General features: G+C 38.7%; 1 protein-coding gene across 3 annotated transcripts; it reads left to right on the top strand.

The window, feature by feature from the left end:
• The first annotated feature begins 1,242 nt into the window (after window positions 1–1,242).
• pik3r5 (phosphoinositide-3-kinase, regulatory subunit 5) lies at window positions 1,243–23,506 on the top strand. 3 transcript variants are annotated; one of them, XM_063883295.1, is made up of 18 exons: window positions 1,243–1,480; window positions 9,397–9,512; window positions 13,301–13,416; window positions 13,542–13,610; window positions 14,059–14,197; window positions 15,717–15,786; window positions 16,200–16,374; window positions 16,725–16,893; window positions 17,369–17,437; window positions 17,590–18,497; window positions 18,641–18,766; window positions 19,002–19,133; window positions 19,311–19,404; window positions 19,906–19,982; window positions 20,420–20,513; window positions 20,779–20,861; window positions 21,389–21,504; window positions 21,997–23,506. In XM_063883295.1, the coding sequence occupies exons 2-18, from the start codon at window positions 9,413–9,415 to the stop codon at window positions 22,145–22,147; spliced, it is 2,688 nt and encodes an 895-aa protein (XP_063739365.1). In that variant the 5' UTR covers window positions 1,243–1,480; window positions 9,397–9,412; the 3' UTR covers window positions 22,148–23,506. The 3 variants fall into 3 exon arrangements, with proteins under 3 accessions (XP_063739365.1, XP_063739363.1, XP_063739364.1); XM_063883293.1 differs by having other exon boundaries at window positions 18,638–18,766; XM_063883294.1 differs by lacking the exon at window positions 1,243–1,480 and adding an exon at window positions 2,351–2,699 and having other exon boundaries at window positions 18,638–18,766.
• Window positions 23,507–23,551: the final 45 nt, after the last annotated feature.

Raw genomic sequence — 23,551 nt, 5'->3', positions numbered from 1 at the left:
CAAACACAAAAACTTCAGTCTTTTTCTTTATTCTGCAATGCTTTCATTCAGTAAGTTTTGGTAATGTATCACAACCAGATGATACAAATTACTTCTAAAAAATGTGATGTGAATGATGCAGTTACATTTTTTTAACTCTCACCTTCCATCATCTATATTTTATTTTAATAGTATCTATTGTTTTCCTTTTTTCATATAGGATAACATTGCATAACATTGCTTTTGTTGTAGATTTTTGGAAATATTAAATACTTTTTGCCAAATAAGTTACAAGAGAAAGTTAAGTAGAAACAATATATACATCAATTATTTTCCACTTTCTTTAACATCTTATATTTTACTAATAGGTATAAAGGTTATTCAATTACAAAGGGGTGTTTGTTAACAACCTTTAAATGTTATCCAGGCAAAAATTGTGCTGAGCTACACAAGGAAAACTGTTTACTGTCACTGTTTTGTATGGCGTGTGACAGTATTTCCCTCAATTCTAAAGAAGGGGAATTCACAGTTGTACTAATATATGAAATGTAAATGAGAGGCAAAGCAGGAGGGGGAAGTAAGTGCTGTGTTTCCCTGTCTGAGGGGTTTGCAGTCACAGAGCAGGAATATGGATCTCGAACTTTAAGGACATATAACAACAAAAAAAGGGCCAGTTGTTTTTATTAATTATAAAGAATTGTTTTTTATACACACAGTGTTATTTGTGCCAGTCGTTGAAACTTGAAATGCAAATTATAACTTGATAGAGATGAGAAATATTACTTGTTTACATCATTGATTATGAAATGTTGATAGGACAAAATAAAAAAACAATGTGTGTGTTTATTGTGTTAATACAGTTAAGCACAGACAGTAAAACCAATACTCCTTATCTTAAGAAAATAATGAACAAAGCCAGAAAACCCAAACAAAGATGCTTTACTGAAGTGTGAAAATAGCATGAAAACAAACACGTCAAACAGATGACTTCCTTTTAGGGGCCAACATCCCTTAAAAATCCACATGCAACTTCTCACACATGCACACACAACATAAAAAAAACACACACAATGTTACTTCCCACACACACACACACACACACACACACACACACACACACACACACACACACACACACACACACACACACACACACACACACACACACACACACACACACACACACACACACACACACACACACACACACCAGCAGCCTCCCTCATTGTGCTCACATGAACCTCTTTCATACACTTCCTGTTTGTGAGGCACACTGTGTGTGAAGCACAGACGTCTTTGAGTGCAGCGCAGACCTACAACTAGATACTAGCTGCTGATTTCACTCTTGCTTCGCTGCACTGCCTGCCATGCCCAGGATGTGGGTTTGCCTGTTAAACCATGATGTGTGTGTTTAATGAATGGCTAGCAGTAAGCTGAAGACACTTGCCTTGGACTCTTTTTACGCATATAGAAGAGATGAATGCTGGATGGTAAACTGCAGGTAAGAAAATCAAGATTATTTGACATACAGTAACAGCACATTTTATTTTGAATGGGCACCTTGCTCCCCGATCAGATAGGGACAATGTTAAATGAATTTCAGCCTGCATGATAATCTTGTCTTCTCTGCAAATGTTCATGAAATAATGACCCCGTGACTGACAGTACTGATTTGGAAGTGTTCTAATGTTTGCAAATAAATATTCACAAACACCATTTACCACAGAAGGCAATCCCTTTTGACCGTATAATCTAACTGCAAATGAATCTTCATCTATCTGTATCCAAAATAATAGAACACTGACATATGGGGACTATTGTTCTTAAAGCTGGTTTTGTCAGTCAACTTTCTGTGTCATCTTGTTTTGACTTTTTATTGTTATTGGTATTTATACAACATCCAAACTCATTTCTCTGCAAGAAGCCTCTTGTTTTGTGTCAGAAGAGCTGAAATGCGGCATCAGCCTCACAGTGATGGGAAAAGCTGTCATGTGGATAAGCCCCCCTCTGTGAGCACATCAGCCCCCCCTTGTAAATACCATTTTGGGAACTTCTGCTTTTTCATATGCTCTTTATGATTCATGTTTTAGTAAATGCTGAGGAAGTACAGACACAGAACCATGTGTCAGACGCCTGGACGTTGTCTCGCTTTGAATGCCTGTATCTGTAAATGGAAATAATTATTTAGGCAGGTTCGACCTGTTAATATCAGATAACTGTGTCAGCACTTAAACGACAAAGTGATGTTGGCTCAGGTTCCTGGGGGGATTTCTGAAACAGGTTTTACAGAGCAGGTGTAATTCATTTGAACTTTTATATGCACTTCACACAATGCCAAATACTGTACTGTGAAGTCTTTACTCCATTCATCATTTATTTGAATAGATATAAATAGATAAAAAACGGTGCCGAAAAGTGACAACCAGTGATGAATGATCCTGCTAACTGTCTTTGAAGCAAACCTCAGATTGAGTGTCAGTGTTCGTTGAAGGCTCCACCCCATAGAAACTGTACTGAGCCAACGCCTGAATTCCACATCCTTTCGCACTAAAAACACTAAAACTAACAACCAGTCTGCCATGTGAATTAAACGAAGAGTTATAGTCAGGGGTCAATGAAGGTGTATTTTGTATATTAGCTGACTTTTAATTCAGGTTATCATAACCAGTAATGTAAGAGAATTAACTGGACATGATCTGATCTCCAGTGATCTTATTCAGGTAAACCATCCATATGAAAATTGTTTATTTAATTAGTTTGATTTGCCCAGTTGAATTGTTAAATGGAACAACTAATATCCAGTTTTGCACTCAAAAATATGAGGATCATGTGTTTTATATGCAATAAATTACTTCTTATCCACAAGGCACATTGACTGATAACGGTTACGTTTGAAGCTCAGGTCTTTTATACTCTAACTTTAAAATGTGTTGATTTGTCAAAAAATCTGGATTCAAACATTTTCTTTTTAAAGCTGTGTTACTTAAAACTGTTTTTCTGAGTCTGAGACCCGCTCCTTTTGTCATAAAAACGTATATGATTTCAAATGTTCCAGTGGTGTGGCTTTGCAGGACTTTCAAATTTAAGTGTCTAGCAAGTCAAAATGTCAAGAATTTGAATGCAAGCCTTGAGTACTTATTCTTTTAATTTGACTCGAGTCCAAGTCTTAAGTTTCAAATCTATTCCACTGTATTCTTGAGGTTGGGTTTGATTGCAAAAAATGAAATGAAAAGAAGGTACATTTAGCTTTGATTTGTATCTATAGCCATGCTATAAACACTGCCTCTTTGTCTAATGAACACGTTTTTGTCTTGTTGGTGTTCTATTATGTATTGAATCTTATTAAAAGCAATTAGAATATGTATTCACCCAAGCCAAAATTGTAAGAAATTCCTTATTTCTTGCCTTTCTTTTTTGTCGGATAAGGAGCTACTTCCCCTGCGCAACAAAAGAAGGGGGTCATCCCTTGTTCTTAGAAATTGTGTCATTACACAATCAGTTTCAATAAAATCATCTCCTGTTGAGAAATAACAACTGCCATAGTAGTTCACATGTCAGGTTCGAAAGAAAGACCAAATTATATTTCTTAGACGAGGCCGACATTGACACACTTTGTTGTTTGTCACAACAGATATGAGGTAACAGGATTGAAGCAAGTCACTTTAATGTGTGTTTTTTTCAAATCTAGCAAAGGTTGAACGCAGTATCCAAGTGCAACACTGTGTGTTATTCACAACAGTGCATCCTGTTTGCTTCTTTACGGCTGTGGTATCAGTGAAATCTTCATTTTCACCTCTACAACAAATACTTTGAGGTCAACACCCCCGTATATATGAAAATATGCATCTCTGCACATGCACATTTCATCTGCTGGTACTAAATAATAAGGGATGTAGGCCTTAAAGAGGTAAAAGAGTGTTTTGCCTCAATTGCATTCAAACAAATATGATGGGATAAAGTTTCTACTGGAGATCAGGAAAATCTGCAGAAAAATCTCATAATTTGTTGGATGGTAAAACCCAGTGTTGTGACACAGAGCAGACAGTCATCACTGGCTCCCTGTTGTTTGGAGTTAAGTATTATGACTTGATAATACAGTACCTGATATTTGCATTAATGGTAGTGTTATCATTATGTTTATCAGGATATATTGAGGAAGTGAATACCAAATGTCATACAGTGGCCTTCTTTTCTGTATCAACCACTATGTTTTGGTTCTGTTAGAAGAACTACAGCAAAGAGTTGTCTCTCCCTTATTTATAATTAAAGGCATTACTTCCTGTCACTTATATAAAGTTGTATATACTATTGGCCTACTTGAGTATGTTTTACGTGAATAGCAGTACAATTAGTACAGCACGATATTGCAGCAAAAAGCAGTTACTCATCAGGAAACTAATAATCTCTTAATTCCATTCAAAGTTGTTTGTTTTTTTCATTAAAAGACGGACCAAAAAGGTTTAAAGTTGAGATTCAAAGTTAATCCTTGAACTGGGGACAGCAATTAACAAAAAAAATCTCATCTCACTGCCAACTTGACCAAGAAATCCTATAAAGTGTTTAGGAAAATCTATATCTACAAATCCATGTGAGCTCTTTCAGTGTTTTTAGACCCAGTCATGTGTTTTATGCTACGCAGTGATCCACTTAGACAGTTCAGTTCCCACCGGTAGTGTTTGTTTGAACTAATAGGGAAGCTCTTAGTTACAGGAGAGCTTTGGAGTTGTGCCGCTGGTGTTTCTTAAAGCCATGAGAAGCCAGTTCACATCCAGTGGGTCAGTGGAGAGAAAGGGGGTAGAGAAGCTCTAAGGGCCAGTGGAGGAGGCCTGGATGTCATATTATATTAATCAGGGGGGGATTGAGTTAAAAATGACAGGCACACATAATGTACACACACATACACAAGCTCTTCTCCCTGGTCTGTGGGAGTATATCTGAGAGTCTGATCACACCACAACAATAGGGAGGCACCTGCTTCCTCAGCTGAGCAGGGAAGCCACCTTCCTGTTAGGAAGCAGTTGGTAATGGGATCAGTGGGAAAGATGGGAAGCAGTCTGCAAAAGGAGGACAGCTTGAGAAAGAGAGACACAGGTGGAGGTGCAGCGCTGGCACTTCTAATTTTGTCTTGGAAATGGTGATATTTGTTTCACTGGATGAGAGAGGGGGCCTGATAATTTAATAGTAATGAAAACGTGGGGACAGACTTTTTCTTTGTTCTTTCAGTGAGAGTCGGTTAATCCAGTGTGAAACTAGTTATTCTTCTACTAGAAGAACATTACTTGTTATTGTCCGACTGTTCAAATTGCAACCCATGAAAAAGTGGAAGTGACCTTGTTGACTCTTAGGGATGTGCTTTATACATCCTCTTATGAAACATTAGACTCATGCATTTGCGACACCACTAGCAACTCCACGTCAACAACTATGCTGACACTCTGGAGTTGGGATTGACGTTTTCTTTTAAAATCCCAATTAGTTTATATTGGGGCAATTTATAGGAGATTGCACCACTCACAGTTGCACCACTAACCCTAACCCTAACCCTTAAGAGAAGAATGATTCCATTACTTATATACAATTTTACTTCTGCTGTAAAAATCAAACCAACTTGATGCCGTCCTCTAAACCACACAACACTTTCATTGCGTTGTTCAACCTCACATAGTGTCTTCACCTCTTTATTAGCTTACCACGTATCCATTGAACCCCATCCTGGAGTCATCATGTATCTGACTAATTAGTTCCTTCCACATCAAACGGGCTTTCATCCAGACCTGTCCAGCCTTCACAATGACCGGAATGCTAAGCACAAGTGTTGCAAAAAGCATGGCTCTATTCCCTTGTTCAGTGCCACTTGTACACCTCTTAGACACAATGCCTCTCTGGGGAGGAGGGACAGCTGAGAACAAGGGCTACATGGATGTGTTTATCTCTGGATCTGTAGCTATTGTTATTGAATGGTAACTGTAGGAAAGGGAGTTAAGTGGAGGGGGATAATTGAGCTTCATTTCTCAGTCTCTGGTTTGCATGAGCATCCTGCCAAACTTTGCTTCAGGGACCAACCGTATTATAATTTATCAAGCAAGCAAGAATGAACAACGGTGTGTAACGTTTCAATAGGTGTGTTTCTGTGTTGTGTTGTTTGTTTTCACAATAGTTCGACATTCTGGTGTAGGTACACTTTCTGGACAAGCCTTAAATCTATACCACTGTTGTTTAGCTTAGCTAGCTTACCATAAAGCCTGAATGAAGGACACATGGCACCTGCTGGTAGATGGATTTTGTTATCCTCAGACAGAGTCTCCATTCTTTAAGTTAAATTAAGTTAAGTGAATGGACATGTATGAGATGGGTATCAATATTCTTTTCTGGCTTTTGCAAAGAGTAAAGGCAAATAATCATATTCTCCAAAATGTGATCCTATTGCTTTGAATAGTCCAGTGTGTTTGTGCATGTGAATGTGCGTGTGTGTGTGTGTGTGTGTGTGTGTGTGTGTGTGTGTGTGTGTGTGTGTGTGTGTGTGTGTGTGTGTGTGTGTGTGTGTGTGTGTGTGTGTGTGTGTGTGTGTGAAGTACGGTTATTTTGTGAGTGGGTGTGTATGAGCATGCGAGTCATCCAATAACAAATTAATTAGTGTGAAAAGGGGAATTTGTGGCATGCTCTGGGGAAAGTTTGAGAAGATGTAATCAACCAAAAACTATTTTGAAGTCTGTTTCTGTGTTCTGACATGCTCTTTGACGAATAGGTTAACAAACACATATGCTTATTTTTCATCAATGAAGCAAGTTAATTAATTGTGTGTATACATTTCGTTCTTAACATAATCTAAATTATTAGGTTGTTAAGAATGTGGGTTTAAATATGTCACACAAAAAATTGCAAAGCTTGTCAAAGACGGGGGAAAAACAGCAAATGTTTAAAAATATTTTTAAGGGAAGTAAGGTTGTTCTGTTTCTCAAATGTAGAATTCTCTCAGAATTACAGATGTTATTACAGTATTTCCATGTAAAACTTTATAAGGTAAGAGAAGCTTTTAAAATATACTAACCAGCAACAATGTAACTTTTCTTTTGACCAATCCAAATAATAATATCAAAATGTGTCGCTTTCATAATCATGCTGTACAGCAATTCTAAATTCGATCATATTCAGCCTCGAGAATTTTTCCCAATCGGAGAAGCTGTTAGTCAGTAAACCAGTTTTTCAGTCCTAGTTTTTCATGAAATTAACAATGTCTGAAAATTAAATAATAGTGTTTTATTTCAAAAAGAGTATGAGGATGATACACTGCCCGGCCCAGAAAAAAGTCACAAGCCTGTGGGGGCAGTGCTATGATCTGGGGTTGCTGCAGTTGGTCTGGTCTAGGTTCAGCAACGTTATGTGCCCAAAGAATGAGGTCAGCTGACTACCTGAATACACTGAAGGACCAGGTTATTCCATCAATGGATTTTTTCACAGGCATGTTCCAAGATGACAATGCCAGGATCCATCGGGCTCAAATTGTGAAAGAGTGATTCAGGGAGCATGAGACATAATTTTCACACATGGATTGGCCCCCACAGAGTCCAGACCTGAACCCGATTGAGATTCTTTGGATGTGCTGGAGAACACTTGGCCCAGTGGTCCGAATCTATACAAGATCTTGGAAAAAAATGAATGCAAGGCAGAAATAAATGTTGTGACATTGCAGAAGCTTGTGGAAACGCTGCCACAGCAACCGGTGCCGTAATCAAAGCTAAAGGCGGTCCAACAAATATTAGAGTGTGCAACCTTTTTTTGGCCAGGCGGTGTATGACTCTAATGAGATGGAACAAGACACTGACTAAATTGGCATTTTTAGTTTAAATGTATGCAAAGTGACATATTAAACCCAAAAGCATTATTTTTTTATACAACCATTAACACCATTTGTGTGAATCACAAATTAACTCATTGTCAATTTCAATCTTCAAAGAGCTTGACAAGACAGGAGGATTGCCTTATAAATAGCGATTGTCCACAAAGATTATTTTTCTCTTATATTATCGGACCAATGTTGTACCACGACAAAAAACACATCTCAGGGGAATTTTGAAAACTTACAATGTTGTAGTTACCAGTGAAGAAGAGGTCACTGAACAAATGTGTGTGCGTTATTGAAACATCTTGGTTTGGGTAACAGTCTGGGGGGACTTTTGGTTTTGGTTGGTTGGTCGCAGCTTTCAAATTGTGTCATTTGTCACCTAACCCTAACACCTGCCATCATGGATTTTGTTACCCTTAAAGATAAATCTGTCACTCCAATGTTTTATGTCACTGATGGGATGTCCCTAGTCTCTTGATGAGAATATTGTTTCTGATGAAATGTGGTCATAACAGGACTGAAACATGTAGCCACCCCTGCGTTGCCCTCTGATGCTGAAAGAGAAAAACTACAGATAAAATTGAAGTTATAAAAGTGAAGTAAAGCCAACCTTTCTGAGTCACTGCTGAAGACCTAATGTACCTACAAATCTGTGATCAAACCGAAATGATTCATTTAACTTTTTCCAACACGCCAACACGTCTCTCTGATCCGCAGCATTGTTTCACAAGTGATTTTAAATCTAAATCCCTGCAAGCTGTTTTTATCCGTTAGCCTATTACAAAAGTTGTGTTTGTAAAGCAATTACTCAACAGGTGTGCAACAAGAACCTTTAATAAGGCTTCTTTTTATGAAATGGTGTGAAAATATATCTTTATCATTGAAATAAAGTGCTTTGGAGACTAGATATTTTTCTTAGTTTGTGTATGTAATATGGCTGAGAAGTCATTTCCTCCTTTTATAGGCTACATTAGAGCAAATTGACAATATAACAATATATAGAAATATTAAGGCTTTCCTCAACATATTGTGATAATTCATTTTTCCATACTACCAAACCCTAGGTTGTATAACCCTCATTCTTCCTGTGTGTTTGGTTTGAAAGCATCTGTGAAGACTCTAGAGAAGCTAAAGGTTATTTGTTGTTCGAGGATTTAATATATACATACAGTATATCACAGAACATGGTAGCTAATCTGGCAAAACTTTTTTATAAAACTCACTTGAGGCAGAACAGGCTTCAAAACATATGTGCATGTGACGTTTCAGGAACTATGGCAACCAGATATCAAAACAAGAAACGCGTGTCTGTTTTCCTTACGCTATAAAAAGGTCCATTTATGGCTTGTATGTCTTAAACAAATTTTCATACCTACTGGGTGATCTGCATTTAAGCAAAACATACGTGATAAGAGACTGTTCATGAAAAGAGGGACGTGTTTGTGCGCATACAGGCATGTGAACATTTTCAACACATGTAAATGAATTTGAAGATAATATTCCACAGAAATCATGAATGGGAATGTGTTATATTCTGATTGCTAAAACAAGCTCTGTGTCCTGTCCCTTCACAGAACCTGAGCGGTAAGGATGCAGCACACCTCGTGCACAGAGGACAGGATCCAGCACGCTCTGGACAGATGTCTGGACGGGCTGAGGCAAAGCCCCACAGCAGCACACCACTGGAACGGTAAGTCTCCACGGGCCACAGTATTGATAAGGACCACAGATGAGATTTGGACGCATGTATAACAACTTTTTATGTTCCTGTGCTGCTTTAATTAAGATGTTTGCAAGGAATTATTTTGCATCTTTTCAGACAAAACTTTACATCTAAGATATGAGAAGTCATTACAGACACAACATAATGTGTCATGTGTTCAAATTATGTATATTTAATCATACATATACTTCCTACATACAGTGTGAACAAAAAAGAGAGTGCAGAACTCTATACATTTATTTAGAGCAGGTTATATCGATCAACCTTTGCGGGGGCGGCTGCGGCTTGGGGGTTGATTTGGCGTCTGTCAATTATAGGGTCAGCGGTCCAATCACCTGTGCAGTCAACATGTCGAGTGTTCTTAGGAAAGATGCATAACAGCAAATCGTTTCCATATGCATGTTAACGGTATTGAAGACTATGTTAGTGGATTTGGATGAGTGCGTTTCATTAAATTAACATTTATGAAGCTGCCTGTTTATGGCTGATGCTGTATGTCGTTCATGTGGTTTATTGCATTCATGTTAAATTCAATATACTTGTTGTAAATGCCTATAAGAAAGACTATAGGATTTTTAAAAAAACTATTAAAACTAATCAATTGTTGTCCCAATATAAATGCTGCCGTTACAATTTTCCACAGCCAAATGTATTCAACATCAAACATATCATTTGTTGATGTTTTTGGACTGACGTGCTAATCTACCTATAACATTTGAGGCCTGTTCATGGACGCCTGGCTTTTGCATGCAGTCAAACAACCTTCTGCCTGTCTGTTCAAGCAGAGTGTAAATTATACAATGACAGGCGGGTTCAACTTTATCAACAGGGTGTGAAGAGAACAAAGTACTGCGAGTGCAGACAGACAGACAGACGGACAGTAAAAATACTTCTTACATTAACATTAAAATGTTAAATGTGAGGCCTTCACAAGGATTGTTAGGACGTTACGAAATGGTATGGTCCACTTTAGAGGTGTCTTCATTCCTATTCCTAGAATCTTCTAGGCATGGATATGGAAAACATATTTCAATATTGAATTTAACAGGTAGGGATATTTAAACATCATGACCCATTTGGTTTTTATCATCTTTTGATTGGGGTCCAAGTCTTAATTAGGGTGGTCAGAGACTCACCCAACCACCAACATATTTCAAACCAATTGGTACAAGCAACACATCTTCTCAGAAATATCAACCCAAGTACACGCATTTGAATGTGATATGTCCTGTTTACAGCGCTGACTTTAACAGAAGTTGTTTGTTCTTGCATTCTCCACACAAGGGCAGCTTGTGACAGACACTCAGCAAACATCATTTGAGTATATGGCTTTCTGAGCTTGTTGTTGATGACACACTAGCTGTTAGATCATCAGGGGAACGTTACTGAGGCCTGGAGGAAGTTGTGTGAATAGACAGCTGAGAGGAAGTGGTGGCAAAGACCGCAGTGTGTGAGTGAGGCATCATGAGGCGTGAATTAGTGAGAGTCAGAGTGTAAAAACATGGCAGAAGATAAGATTGGCATCGGCCTCCCACACATCAAGCAGAATACATGGACTGACATTTACGTACACAAACATGTTCTAGATTTATGTACCCTGATCGACTAGGAAAACCTGATTTTTATATTTAGAAAACGTGCCAGATGAAGCTAGAGCTTGTTTTTCAGGATCATTCTCCAATCTACTTCCTGACTACATCTTATAGTCAAAAGATTTCCAATAATAAGTTGGTTTAGCGTTTTGGCCATCACCATCTTCGGTTTTTGGCAACCAGAAGAGAAACAAAAGGGGTAGATACATTTAAGACAGTTTTAGGCATCAAAATTGTTACAATTTACTCTATGAACTGAAAATATAATTTAAAAGGGTAAAAAGTGAGCACACATCGGACAACAACGTGAAATCACAAGATAGAATCGCCCCTTAATTGTTTAGTGTACTATGAATGTGACCATTATTTACAAAATAAACAACATGCAATATTAAAGAAAACACGAAACTAAAGATTAAGACCACAAACACGTCAGTACATGTTTACTGAGGTCAGAAATCAGGTAAAAAGAAAGGCACATTTTCTCCTAAACTCTTCCTCATAAAAAAATGTAAACTTTAGAATTAGCTTGATGATTAAGGCTTGATGGTCGGCGCCTGGTATGTTGTCTGTAAGTGTGATTACAACCATATGAAATTAAGTATGACTTGACATCTTATCAGGATACTTTGAAAACCTGTGGCTTAATCACCAGTGATGGCATTTTGTCAAAAACCATCCATAGGGCTTTCAAGGGAATGCTCATGATGCTCAGAAAACTTTAGAAAAGTGCAGAAGTTTCATGGAAAACATTTATGTTACACAAAATACTGCTGCTGTGTTATACCCTGGAACCTGAGCTCCTCTGAGGCTGCTTTTCCACCAAACTGGTTCCAGCCAGTTCTGGTAAAGATCTGGTTCTTTATGTTTCCACTGAGATGCAGTTAAAGTTGCTGAGACCGAGGGATCAAATGGATAGTAAGGTGCTTGTGAAGAGTCAGCAATCAGTCTTAATTGTGTTTGTGAGTGTGGTATGTCACATTGCTGTGTGAGATGTTGTACGCACAGCTCCCTACTGTTGTTTAATCACATTTTACATTTCAAAGAAATGTCTAAAATACAGTTTCTAGTGTTTTTTTTAAATGAAAACAAAATGATATTGGGATCCAAACTTCCTTAAAACTGTGCGATATTGATATGAGTCTAGTTATCCCTATTTCTTTGTAGATTTCCTTTTTGTATATATTTAGTACCAAAACACGTCTTTTCTGAAGGATACCTTAACTATGTTTTCTTGCAACAGGAAATCTGTCCTGGCAAAACATCCTAACAAGAAACACTGAACAAAAGGTGATAAAACACACCCCTGAAGTGCACCAGCACTAACAGTTATGGACTTTAAGGTCCTGCTGTGAGTTGTTACAAACCGGACTTTGGTCCAACTCATAAACAACTTGTTGTATGTTTTGACTTGTAGTTCTAGAAGCTACGATTTATGGAATTTTACAATTGCGATTAAATGCCTCATATGTTAAGGTTGCATAAATAATAAGCAATTCTCATTTGTTGTGATAATATGCAGAAAACTGTTGCTACAGTCTGTGCTCTCAAAACATTGCTTCTTAATGTTGACATGTTTAGTCACAGGAAAAAATGTGTTTAACAGAGTTTCTTACACATGGAACAATGTACAGAAAGCTAAATAAACTTGGTTTTACTGTTTCATCAGCGTGTATTTCAAAAAGCTCAAAGACAATAGGGTTAACTTGTATATTATAATGCACAACTACAAGAACAGTGTTGACCTCTAGTATAAGTTATGATGCTGTCGAAATGATACACCAGCCATTTAGCAGTGGTAGCAAATGGTATATTTTTAGACTACCGGCCACATACATGCAGTGATCTCTGCAAACACTAGGAACCAAAACTAACCCAGAAGGTGGCGTCCCAAATATGGTCAAGCGATCGCCTCTGTCTCATAGTAGTCTGCTGTCACCCCATATGACACATCCCTGCTCATATGCGCACAACCTTCCTTTGAAAGATATTATGCACCAACTCAGGGCTGGAAAGGTTACAGTAAGTTCTTGTGTTTTTGGTGGTTGAGGCAAATAGTAGTAGTGAGGTAAAACCTGTTCATTTTGCATCGCATTAATGTCTAACATGTGGCTGCCTGAATTTGTGTACTAACATGAATCCACATGTGCCGGTTTCTTTTAGTGCTGATGTGCTCCGCGGGTCAGTCAATGAACCGCTGGAGTCTGGAGGAGCTGGTGAAGAGGGACCCTGACAACTTCATCATCCTCTTACAACAGATCCTCAGGAAGACCAAAGAGGTGAGAGGTCAAAGAGAATATGTTATTCATGTAATGTGTAGTTGTGTCTCAATGTTGTGAAACAGTCCTATAGTTGTTGAATATTCACCCTAATCACTGTTCTCTCTCAATGTGTGTGAGTTCAGGTTCAGGAGCAGTGTCAGTATGAGCTGGTGGCTCCACTCGCTATTATGTTTTCCTCTACGTTGCTACAGGTACACATCAATATCATGATGTTATCAATCCTAAAGCTTTTGTCACTTCTCAGTACCATTCGGTGTTTGAGACGTGAAGGAGCACTTTCAAAACATTTGTTAGTTCCTCAATGCAAACCACTATGACGTCTTTTTTATGCGTTACCATGAGAAAAGATTCAAGAATGATACAAAATTACTTTCACAAAACACTTTATTTTTCATACAACACTTTATTTTCAGTGGTACCTAATAATAGATAAGCTAATATTGTTTTAAGCAGTCAGTTAAAGTTATATTGACCTTCTTTTTGAGGATAAAGGTGGGATAATGTATAATGTATATCAGGATTGAATAGAAAAAATGACAAGTTTGTACATCATCACTTGCTAATATAGTAATGATGAATAAATTAAGCAATGCAATGCATGAGCCCAACTTATATACTTCATTTGTGCCTCTGTTGCAGACCCCATATTGTCCTCCAGACAAAGAGCTGATTGAGAAAGCTATTGAGTTGTTTCGCTGCTTCCTCACCTGGCCTGAGCCTTACTGCAGTGTGTGCAAAAACCTGCTGTCAACTCTACACCTGGAGATCAAGGCTCCTGGTAATTATAATAATTGTGTTGAAGGACAACAATATGTAGTGTGTCTATTTCTCTATCACTCTTCACTGAGTCTCTGAAACACTATTGGCGTCCAAACTTGGTAATCACACTCCCCCTAGTGGCAAGTCAACAAAATGCATTTAGGATGACAGTACAACAAACACCAGCAACAGCAGTAATAACAGGAAGATGATAAGGCTTGTGGTGTAACTGGACACTTCTTCATTCTAATAGGAAATGGTTTGAAAGCGAATAAGGCTTCAGTATTTACAAAACAAAAAAAGCAGAAGAAGCCACATGTACTGTAAACACCTAGAGTATGCTAAAATGTACAGGAAGGGTCCAAGGAAGTGCTGATAACGCATCAGCAGACTGAATGAATGCAGTCGCAGCAACACGCCTTATTTTAAATGACTGAATGAATGATTGGAACAAGCTGATTTGATGTGTTTTCCAAACCGTCTACAGTAAATACAAATACACTAAAGTTGGTCCACACATATGAAGCCATAGCCTCTAAATACAATAACTGACACTGTTATCTTCAGAACAGCAGCATACAACATCACAAAGCAGAGAACACAGTTAATAATATCCTAATAAAGTCCACAGCGACTGCAGCCACAAACACACCAATGCAAAACAGAGCGCTGCACGGTAACACGCCACATCTATTAAGGTGTTTATAAATGCACTCACCTGTCATTCTGCGAGTCTTGTGAACCTCGTCACCCTCTCTGCTTGTTCATTCTCAAACAATAACACAGCCCTCTGTCTATCCTGCTGCGCTCCTCAAATATTCCAAAGTGTTTGCGCTCAATATCTTTGCAGTCACAGGGATATTGTGGCGACGGGCGGCCTGTGGCGAGTGGCCATATGTTGCCAAACAAAAGTTAGCATGAGTTAACGTTGGCAGCTAATTGCATAACTTATGTTAGAAAAACTATCTGCCTGCTATTAACAGATATAGACACACCTCACGGCCGCAGAAAATGAATTTATTGCGTTGAACTGAGTTTCGCCTCTCCCCGGTAGTGATTCTACATAACTTAAGGAAAACGAGAAAACACCGTTAGCATTTAGCCCGATCTTTTAATGGCACTGGGCAGGTACCATCATGCAACTGCTGGTGAAGTAAGAGCGTGATTGGGTTTGATTTGGTCACTCGTGCGTTCTCACCTTGTGGTGTATTTAACCAGTAAATAATTAAGGCAACGTTTTTATTTTTTAAATATGCCAAGCATAGCATAAGTTGTTTATAGTATTTACTACCAATGCACAATGCCACCCATACCACAACAGCAAATGTGCCCTTTGAATTTGTTTATGTTGCAGGCAGTTAGTTTACTACTTGAACGCAACTGCCATCAGCTATGATGTCCTATACCACTCTTTATATACCTGCAAATGTGCAACAAACTGTCATGAGTAACCTTGTGTTATTGTTCAGTTGTTGATTAAAAAGCATCACAACATGGAATACACTTTTAGAGTATGTTTTTTTATATTTTGCCCAAAGGGATTTCCTTTCAAAGACTGGTGAGAGAAGAACAGTTCCTTAACTCCCCTGGCCAGTGCTCAAAGACCATGTAAGTTCACTCCTGTAAATACTTTAAAACACAATAATACACTGCATGCAGGCTACTGCAACATGTTTGTGAAGGCCTATCTTGGCACTGGTATGTTCATCATGACACATTTTTCAGTTAATTTCAGATTAACTGTGTTATCTTTGCACCTTCTGCTTTCTTGTTAAAATGGGCCCGTTTCTACATGTCAGTAGTACAAAATAACGTTATCTGATCTGAAATCCTACTTTTAAAGTAATACAAAAAAAACACTGAGGTGGTTAGCACTTCCTGACCTGAAAGTCCCTATTTATCCCCCTCAACACCAACTCCTTGTACCACTACCATAGAATCCTGTTTGCACCCTCTCCCGTGTAAATTTGCATACATGTTCACACTTTACCATTTAAACTAGATCTGTGTGCTGCTTGCAGGACAGTGCTGTTGATGAACCCATCCGAGGTGCCCGCTGAATTTCTCTCAGTGGCCGAGCAGCTCAGTCGCATACAGCACTCACAGAAAGAGACCTACATCACCCTGATCAAACACGCCTTCCAGTCTGCACTAGGCACAAAGTACCCCCTACAAAGCATCCATAGAGCCCTTAAGGTATGTTTATAGCTCTATACTGTGGAGTAAAAGAAAAATAATTACATGATATGTTAAGTGTACATTTGTTTTTTATAATGTACTTTACGGTAATGGGTTTAATTGTTATTTCTAAACAGGTATATAGAAAGCCTGTTTATATACATTTAAAATGAACACCAGTAATTTATAGTATTTCAAGATAATTGATAACCTTGTAAACAATACCAACAAAGGCATCTGCATCTAATGAACTTTACATCTATACTTTTGAAGAAGCCAAAAGAAAATGTGTTGCCATTTAAATAAGTAGAAAGGAATGTGTCAAGATGTGTACCTTAACTATACCATGTTATGAATACTCTTTGCAGGCAAAAGCTGTGAATGAATTGGGGTCGATCTTTTCCACGATAAGTGATGTCTTAGAGGCCGCGGCGGCCATGAAGGACCCTTTGAAGGGTCGCAGTCATGTGATCCAGGGGCTCGAGCAACTAAGGGAGACCATGAGAATCCCAGCATCCAATGGAAGAAGGTCTGATGGTAAGAAGGCAGATTTCATAAACTAGGGGATAAATCCAGGGTGTAGCGGCATAACTCCAACTGAGTTATAGTGGCAAAACTCCCACTGAGTTATGCCGCTGAGAGGCTAAAACTTTGTTCATTGCTGTGACGCGTTCCATAGAGGAGTCTCTACCGTAGTCAGGGTTCACAATGTTTAATTAAGTAACAAAACAAACAATATCCAAGTCCGGACCGCACACAATTCACCCTCTTAGTCATGCACAAAACCAGCATCCGACAGGTCACATAAATACCAATAAACCACACCCATGTGATCATTGCTGGAAGTGATAACCAATTACAATTGACCGTGTTGTTGTAAACAGACAAAGATAAATAATAAGCAATGGCTAAACAAGCATTGTGGCTCCTACACAGGGTCTATCACATCAAAAATAATTCAGTTTCCGGCCTAGGGTTTTATTATACTCTTTTTTTCTGTTGTGCCTTCCAGGAATGCTACAAACTCTACCTTTGCCAACAGCCAAGTGTTACATGTTTCACTGGGAAAAAGATAACTTTGGTAAAGTATTTGACATTTTATTTATTTATTCACAAAGGAGAAAGATTTGTTTTGCTTAGGCCTGATAAAGATTCTGTTTTTCTTACATCCCAAATTTTGATGACAGAAATTGCTAAATATGATTGATTTTTGTCATTTTTTTATCCCTGCAGATGTTCTGAACACACTTCTGGAACATGAGCCTGATGACCAGGAAACAACTAGGCATGCTGAGGAAGAAGGGGAGGTAGACATTGTTGATGATGATGAGGAGGAGGAGGAGGAGGAGGAGGAGGAGTTAGAGGAGGAGGAGGAGGAGGATGTGACAGGTCATGATGTAGAAGGAGAAGAGGAGGACGAACATGGAGTAGAGTTGCCTTTAATATCTTATATGCACAATCCTAACCATCGTGCGTCCACCATCTCTTCCCTGTCCACCGCCTCCAAAGACTCCATGTTCTCCACCTTGTCTGTAACCTCAGAGTCCTACGCTCCATCCCTCTTTTCTGTCACTTCTGGAGCTGATAGTGACTACTTTGAAGATTCTGACGACTACATCTGCTCCTCTCCTGTCAAGGAAAAAAGTCCGCCAATGAACAAAGCTCGGCTCAGCAGGCACTTGTACCGGCTCTTCAGCAAACCCAAGAAGTCGCGGTTGCTGTATCGGGCCAAAAGCTTAGGAAACAAAGAATCCAAAGACCTTTTAGTTGTGCGAGACAAACCACGGTCAAACTCTCTGCCACAACAGGTTAAGTTACGTTGTACTGAGCCCTTTTTCCAGCCACAAAGTCAAACTCTCAGACATGTTTGCTTCCGAAGGAGGCCCATTCTCAGCAGTGACGAGGACAATCAGAATACCACGCTGAGGGTGGTGGTGTTCGGTGCTGATCACGTAGCAGGTAAGGTGGCCAGAGCCTACAATAGCCTGAGGAGAAAGGAGAGTGCATGTCCGCGTCTCAGCAGGGTGTTCAGGCTTCAGTTCTACTTTGTGCCGGTGAAGAGGGACTCTGCAGCAAGACGAGGGAGTTTGAAGTCTAAGGTTCCTGGCGTTCAAACTCCCAAAGGAGCAGCCCTGTCTAATGTAAGTAGAAAAAAACGTCTCCAACCAAATGCCATACTATGAGAACAAGATATATTTACTTAGCTATAAATAGCAAAGCTGTACAGTTGAGTAAACAGAGAAATATGACCCCACTGTTATAATATATGCTTTTGCTTCAGCAGGATCTCAGCCTCACGGGCACAGGGGACAGCACGAATGACATTGCCAGTCTCCTTGGTATGTTGGACCCTTGGTACGAAAGAAACACCCTTAGCCTGATGAACTTGCCTGCCAACGTCGTCTGCCAGGTACAACTGGAATCTAACTTTTACACTGCCAAAACCAAAACTAACCCTAGTCCAGCTTAGATCATGATTAATCTCCAGGGCTAACTGTTTGCCCCAAAATTGCTATCATGCAGATAGATAAAGCCTGGAGCAATAACTCATTACATAAATGTCCAATTTTTGGTTTAGGCTATTCTGTAAATCATGTTGTTTTATGATTGTATTAAGTATTGAATTGTTTTGTTTTGCTCTGCAGCAAACCTCAAAGACGGAGTCAGAGTCATATGATAGTTCATATGAGCATCATTTGCCCATCCTGGCCGACCTGGTCCTGTACTACTGCCGCAATGCTTCCCGGCCAACTCTCATCCAGCTCTATCAGGCCGAGGTCAGACATACATTTTTACATATGAAAGAAACATACAAGCAACAACACATTATATAAAGGATCCAGATTTTAGCACCCTAGTGAACAGATTTGCCCTGAAGCCCTGTGGGTCTTTGCATTAAGAAATGTAACACTGTTCAAAATCCAGAAATTGATTGAAGATCTTTGGTGTTGCAGTTGACATTAGCTGGTGGTGAGAGGAGGACTGAGGTGTTTGTCCACTCCCTAGAGTTGGGTCACACTGCAGGAACACGAGCCATAAAGGCCATGGGTGAGTGTGACACACAAGCAGAACACACGCACATATCCTAGCAACAGTTCCACAATAAATAAAAACCTCCACATTTTCCATGGAAGTATTTATGAGGTTGAGACAGCACTCCATTTAGGGTAGCGGAACATCTGTTATTTGTATTTCATGATTTAGTCTACTTCTACTTTTTTAGTTTTACTTGTCGCCACCACTTGCACTTCTGATTTTTAATTCAAGTTTTAGGAAGTTCAAATTCAGGGAAAGGTTCTGGTAGTTACAGAGAAAATGTCTTTTCCTTATTCTATTACTGAAAATTATCTTTAAATTAAATGATCTGTCATTGCAAATGTAATATCTTCTATATTTAACGTTGTATTTAAAACTCATGTCACAATGCAAAAATCCTATGCTGTACTTGTTCATAAGACTGTTTTTTTGTTGTTATCATATTTCACAGTACTGTAGCTTTATTTTTAAAGAGAATAACTGAAACACTGCTCTCATGTTCTCTTTAAAAAGGGGCTGCCAGTAAACGGTTTGGTATTGACGGTGACAGAGAAGCAGTGCCCCTGAAGTTGGAGGTTGTGTACAACATGGTAAGATGGTGATTCATTGTATTTTCTCAAAAAGAATGTCTTTGAACTGCACTTTACAATAAAAGCAATTAGAAATAGACCATTATATCAGCAGAAAAACATCCCATTGGCCTTTTAGAGACGATGCAGGTTCTCCCTATTAATCCTAAATCAACTTGTTTTGGTTATGGTCATTCAACACACGGGAAATGACACATCCCAATTCTGTACAAAATCCCTGTCCTGACAAAGCTAGAGCCTCTGTGGTAGGAAGCATTAGAGACTTGTCGACATTATGTTCCTTTTTACTGAGGTTAGTCATTATCTGTTCCTTTTTTTCTGTTAGATACATTCCTGCAGATGGAAATATTGTTTACAATTCAAAATTCCCATCAGTCATTCCTCATTTGTTAAGGGTTTTTGCAATAGATCAATTTAATCCTCTCCTCTCCTCCCAGGTGGTGATCAGTGGGAGAAGCCAATGGAGAAGAGAAACCAAAGTCTGTACATCAGTTAATTTAACCAAAGCATGCAAGAATCCAGAGGAACTAGGTATGCTATTGCCACCTGCTATCATAATGATTCATCAAAATGTGCTGGATCGAAAAACACTAGCTTTGTGTAAATTCAACATCACAGAATAATTATTGCTTTTAAAGAAAAGGAAGAGTTTTTCAATAATCTCATTTACACTGTATATGCTCCCACTAATGTTAAACGGAAATTCCCATTGTGTTTTCCTTGATACCTGCTTGGTATCAAGGTGTTGATGAAATGTTATTTATATTCAAAATTTAACTAAAGCAATCTCTGTCAGACGCAAAGATGGAGTGCCTACAGCTCACGATGACTGAGGTCCTGAAGAGGCAGAACTGTAAATGCAAGAAGGGGTACAACCAGGTGAGCTAAAGTATATGTGACACACTCTCACGGTGTTGTGTGGTTAAAAATAAACGCAGCATGCGTTTATATACATGTCTGCAACGCATTCTCTATTTAAAGAGATATCTCAGTACAATCTTGATAACATCTCAAACTCACCTGACCTAAATCTCTCATCACACATATGCTGAGAACAACGTCTTTTCAACCTGATTACTGTATGAAACGTAAAGCCACAACACAGGAAATACTCTTTTGCCTGTGTGTGTTTTGACAATAATGTTATTTGCTCTCCACTGACCTAAATCTCTCAATCTCCTTTGAACTGAAACAGTTGTTCTCATAAGATTGCATACCTATTTAAAATGATGTGTTTTATCTAAATGCTCTCTTTACAACTCAGCGCAAAAAAAGTTTTTCAAAATCAAAACAACTTAAAGGAGCTGCAAAAACAATGAATTCCACTTGAAATGAACTTCCAAAATGTTAATATCTGAGGGGGAATGCATTGAGTATAATTTGGCTCTGTTTATTTCCTTTTGTAGCAGCTGAGCATGTCAGAGGTGAAAGTGGACAAGGTGCAGGTCAGCGGTGTTGAAAACACAACCTTTGCTGTATGTCTGGACCAGGACGAGAAAAAAATACTGCAGAGTGTTACAAGGTGTGGACACACACACACACACACACACACACACACACACACACACACACACACACACACACACACACACACACACACACACACACACACACACACACACACACACACACACACACACACACACACACACACACACACACACCGGAATTGATATAGATAGACACAGCATCTTGGAAGAAGCATTAATCCACCAACAATTGTATCTTTCCAATAAACAAAATGATTCTGAAAAGAAATGTTAGCTCCTCTTGACAAGCTCCCCTTATCTATTATCATCATGAGTTTCACATGTCAGAGAAATAGTTACACAGACTTGATTTTTCTGGTATACTCTTAACTTTCTTACTTTATCTGCATCCTCTGCAGACAGAACCTAATTTTACTTTCAGGGAACAAACATAAAATCTGAATAAACACCATCCACACAGAAGTTACAAACCTCGCAAGTGTTGTTATTTATCTAACCCATACATCTCCATTTCTCCCCTACAGATGTGATATATCCGTGTGTTATAAACACGACAGCTCCACTGACTGGAGGCTTAGAAAAGCTCCGACATCAGCTCAAATCCAGCCTCTCAACCCCACCTTCTGCTCCCTCCTCTGCCTACCCATAGTCACTTTCAGTGGGGCTCTTCCCTGAGACTGCTGACCACTGGGGAGGATGGTCTGAATGAAAATATTATGTGCACTAAACAATTATCTGAAAAACATACACTGACTTGCCGAAGAAAAGTGCACGGGGCATACGTTTTTTTTTTTCCATTTCTATCTGGTGTCATGAAGCTGTTCATGTCAAGTTCACATGATGGTGGCATCAAACAGCAGATGGATGCAACTTTTGGAACCACTGCAATCTGCTCTTAAAGACTCATCAGGAAACAGCAGACAAATGCATACCAAAGAGCCTGAACAACTAAGAATAACTAGATGTACAGTCATACTAATGATGCCAGCATTGTCTGTAAAAAGCAAAACCTAACTGTTGCGAAGGAAACTGTTCAAGTTTCATTGAATTGGTTTCAGTTCTTCTTTCCCTGCTGAGAGAGAAGTGACTCAAGCCACAACAACACTTCAATGTAATTGGGGCAAACAGGGTGAATCTGCAGCTCAGGTTTGTAGGTGAGATGGCACTCAACCTAGCATCGTCATGTAGAAATAAGCCCGGGACCTATCAAGAGATGGAATGTAAAAATATAGACACCATCTTGGAGTCAAAGATTTGAAAACGTTTCTCTTGACCATTTGACATGGACAAAGGAAGCAGGGGAACAATTTACACCTGTTGACCAGACTGTGACGCCTCCATTAGGAATGATAATGGGACTATATCTGTCAATGGTTACTATGGACATATACAATATATAAATAATACGTTTCTAAAATACTGTATGCATCTAATAACTTGGATGTTACACCATAATGTTTTATGTCTGTTTTACATGGGCTTTAGTGATAACATTTCTCCTAAGGAGTAACAATGAAGTCAATGTCGTTATAAATATGACCAGCAGGGGGTGCTGTTAACTTTCTAACTGACTTCAGATGAAGCACAGATAACCTTAACAATCCAGATTTAGCGAAACACAATATAAAGAAACACTTTGTAACATAAATTTAATTTATGTATAGACAGCTTATTTTAGCCCTTGCAGAGTGCTAACCTTTATATCTCTAGCGGTATAGGAGGAAAACATATTTGTATATTGTGGTGCAAAATAAATCTTTATATTAAAAAACAAATTAATTGCACTTTGCATACTGTAAATCTTGACATTTAACTAAATATATATTTTTGTATTCTCTAAAGAGATAATACCCTGATCACCTGACCAAGACTGAAAAAGCATATGCATAAAACTGCACATATATTGTATAGAATTGAAGCACTTGAACATTAGATTAGATAATTAGGTACTTTTCTGTTCAGTGAAATGCTCTATTTGCCTTTGTTGATGGAAATATTACAAATGCAATAAATTATTTGTATGTGTATCAACTATGCAATGGATCGATCTATCTGTCTTATTTTGAAGCACCTGTGAAT

This window comes from Eleginops maclovinus, chromosome 5 (assembly GCF_036324505.1).
Source record: "Eleginops maclovinus isolate JMC-PN-2008 ecotype Puerto Natales chromosome 5, JC_Emac_rtc_rv5, whole genome shotgun sequence".
NCBI lineage: Eukaryota > Metazoa > Chordata > Actinopteri > Perciformes > Eleginopidae > Eleginops > Eleginops maclovinus.
Note: the sequence above shows the minus strand (reverse complement) of the source record. Positions and strands in the feature narration are given on the sequence as shown.

Excerpts from the sequence above, each read along its gene's own strand:
- pik3r5 (XM_063883293.1), top strand. The coding sequence starts at position 9,413 with ATGCAGCACACCTCGTGCACAGAGGACAGGATCCAGCACGCTCTGGAC. Across the intron at positions 19,983-20,419 it reads TGGAGGTTGTGTACAACATG|GTGGTGATCAGTGGGAGAAG; the intron begins GTAAGATGGTGA and ends CTCTCCTCCCAG. Across the intron at positions 20,862-21,388 it reads GCAAGAAGGGGTACAACCAG|CAGCTGAGCATGTCAGAGGT; the intron begins GTGAGCTAAAGT and ends TTCCTTTTGTAG.